This window comes from Cottoperca gobio, unplaced genomic scaffold (assembly GCF_900634415.1).
Source record: "Cottoperca gobio unplaced genomic scaffold, fCotGob3.1 fCotGob3_134arrow_ctg1, whole genome shotgun sequence".
NCBI classification, from domain to species: Eukaryota; Metazoa; Chordata; class Actinopteri; order Perciformes; family Bovichtidae; genus Cottoperca; species Cottoperca gobio.
The window spans coordinates 10,001-12,500 of record NW_021166800.1 but is presented as its reverse complement, the minus strand read 5'-3'; the positions used below and the strand labels follow the sequence as shown (position 1 = coordinate 12,500).

The 2,500-nt window shown below is 36.8% G+C and overlaps 1 protein-coding gene across 1 annotated transcript in view; it reads right to left on the bottom strand.

The window, feature by feature from the left end:
• Nucleotides 1-149: 149 nt before the first annotated feature.
• Nucleotides 150-2,500, bottom strand: part of LOC115004562 (sodium-dependent multivitamin transporter-like) — a 12,275-nt gene continuing 9,924 nt past the window's right edge. The window contains exons 13-14 of the mRNA XM_029426225.1: nt 1,012-1,139; nt 150-917 (exon numbers count right to left, since the gene is read on the bottom strand). Of these exons, the coding sequence (XP_029282085.1) occupies nt 717-917; nt 1,012-1,139 (329 nt within the window). The 3' untranslated portion in view covers nt 150-716. The remainder of the gene's footprint in view (nt 918-1,011; nt 1,140-2,500) is intronic.

The following is a 2,500-nucleotide window of genomic DNA, read 5'->3' as shown; positions in this document are numbered from 1 at the left end:
ATTATACTTTGTGGACTCAGTATTTAGACATGTATAGTAGCAGCTAGAAGGCGACTAATAGTATTGAACCAAGGCCATGTAAAGACACTACACCATCACAGTACGGTCATGCCTTCCACTCTTTTCTTTGTATATTATATTCTCTTAAACATATTCTGGGATTTTATGGCTCCATCTTCTCTACAAAAATAACACATCTTGTTTAAATCATTTACATCTTGTTTAACTACCTGATTCTTTTGAATGACTGGATCTAGTCACAGTGGAAAAGCTCATTGTGCATGAGAGCTAGCCACTCTTTTTTTACCTTCAAACTGCACACATCTGGACATACAACAGTGTGTCGTCAATGTCGCTAATGGATATTGACTGACTAATTTCTTCTTCGACTGTTGCCATTTACTGCACAGTCTCCCATGGCGAAAGCTGATTTCCAGTTGGGTTTGTTTTCTTGAGAAAAAAAGTGGGAGCTGGTACCAATAAAACGCCCCCCTCACACAGATGCTGAAGTCCATCAACCTTTTCTATAATCAGATTAAACTGATTATAAAATTATAAAAAACCCAAACTTGGTGTTGTAGACCTTCAGGATATTTTACTTAATGATGGCCCTCACATCTTTGATCCGTCTTTTGCTGCACTTCCCCCTAAGGAACTGGACTGTACAGTAGCTGGTGGTGAATGTGTGTACGTGTTATTAGCAGGAGAAGACAGGATCACAAGGCCGTCTCCTGAACCGTGTGAGCGGTCAGCTGACATGAGGGCCGAGCGATCCTTGTTTCCAAGTCTTTCTCCTCCGTCTGGGCTCTGTCACTCTCCGTCTCTTTGTCCTCTGTGACTGTGTCCTCTTTGCAGTATGCTGCTCCGTTGCCGTCTATCTTGGCCATCTGATATGGCTGTGTGTCGATTTCTTTGGGCTGGTCAACAAGAATAAAAGACTTACTGAAAACTCAGTTTACGGTTCACAAATGAGGGAAAACGTTTGAGTGTAACAAGGTAATATGAGGTTACCTTGTGAGGAGTGGGCAGAGGAGTGACGCAGCAGAGCTTCTCCTTGTAGTGCTCAGGCAGGAAGAAGAGCAGTGTGCCCAGGACTGGATACACTGTGCCGGGGGTCAGGTCATTCTCCTTCATAGGCCCTAATATTTTGACAGACATAGCAGTAGGACAAAACTGATAAGGCATTCAAACACTCGGCCCATCCATTTGAGTGAAAGCTGCTCACCTAATTAATTTGCTGAAGAGTGCATAACTAACATGAAAATATTATTCTGATATGACTGTTAATGGTCTTAAAATATATTGGAGTTGATAGATTTAGATGTGATAAATAAAAAGACTAGGTTTTTTTTCTTCTCTCCAAACAATTAATTTTTCAAATAATATCAACAACGTGCAGCATACTATAAATGACACAGTACATACACAGATAGACAAGCATCATAACACAGTAACAACAATAAGACAACAGATAAAAGATTTAAAAAAAAGGCAAGAACAAGAAAACACCCTATTTATTTCACATAAAGATCACATAGTTTAGGACTGTCAACATGGACCTAGCCTTAGTCCAAGCAAGTGCATCCGGCACCGGGAAACCGTACAGAAGGCTTCCATGTCAAGAAAGTCCCTCTGACCAAAGATTAACACTGTCTGCAGGGAGATGTTCAGAAATGACTGATCCTTACCTTTAAGCACAGAGGTGATCCACTAATGTGGTAAAACATTAAATATCTCTTTATACCACAAAGTAACAGTAGGAAGGGTGTCCTTTAACCATTTTAACATAATAAATGTTCTTGCCAAAAGCAATAGTTTATCCAGTTATTTAAATTTCAGAGAGGAGTGACACAATCTTTAGAGGGTTGACCCAGCAGAAAAAGATATTCTATTATTTTATAAAATACAGCTAAGCTGATTTATAACGCTGTTTTTTCAGTGTATCATTCATTTCTTTCTTATTCAATAGGAAATCCAAAATTTGAAAATGAAAAAAATAACCTGAAAAAAGGGTAACAATCTTATTTTGAAATTGAAGGACAATCTTCTGTTTTTTTAATATTTTTCTTCAGTATCAAAGTAATTCATTGATAGTTGTCTTTACATCCATTGTTGTTACAAGCAAACTGAACTGTTCATAGGTAATTTGACAAACTTAATTTTCCAAAATATAAAGAAATAAACAGTCTAACTCAATGTATCTATGGAAACATTATACTTCCTGTTTCATCATTCACACAAGTGAATACTTTTAACTTGAAATTTTCCAAAATAAGCTAAACAAAAGTTTATTCCATTAATGATTCATTACTACATACATGATTATGTACAGCCATCACCAAAGTGTATTTGCTGCAAAGTAGGGCTTTCGAGTGCAACACAAAAAGAAGTCATTAACTTCCAAGTCACACAATTTGGAAACATAAATATAGAAATGTACTTTGTGGCCTGATTTGCATTAAAATAAATAAATAAATAAGAAATCGTTTTTATAATTTTG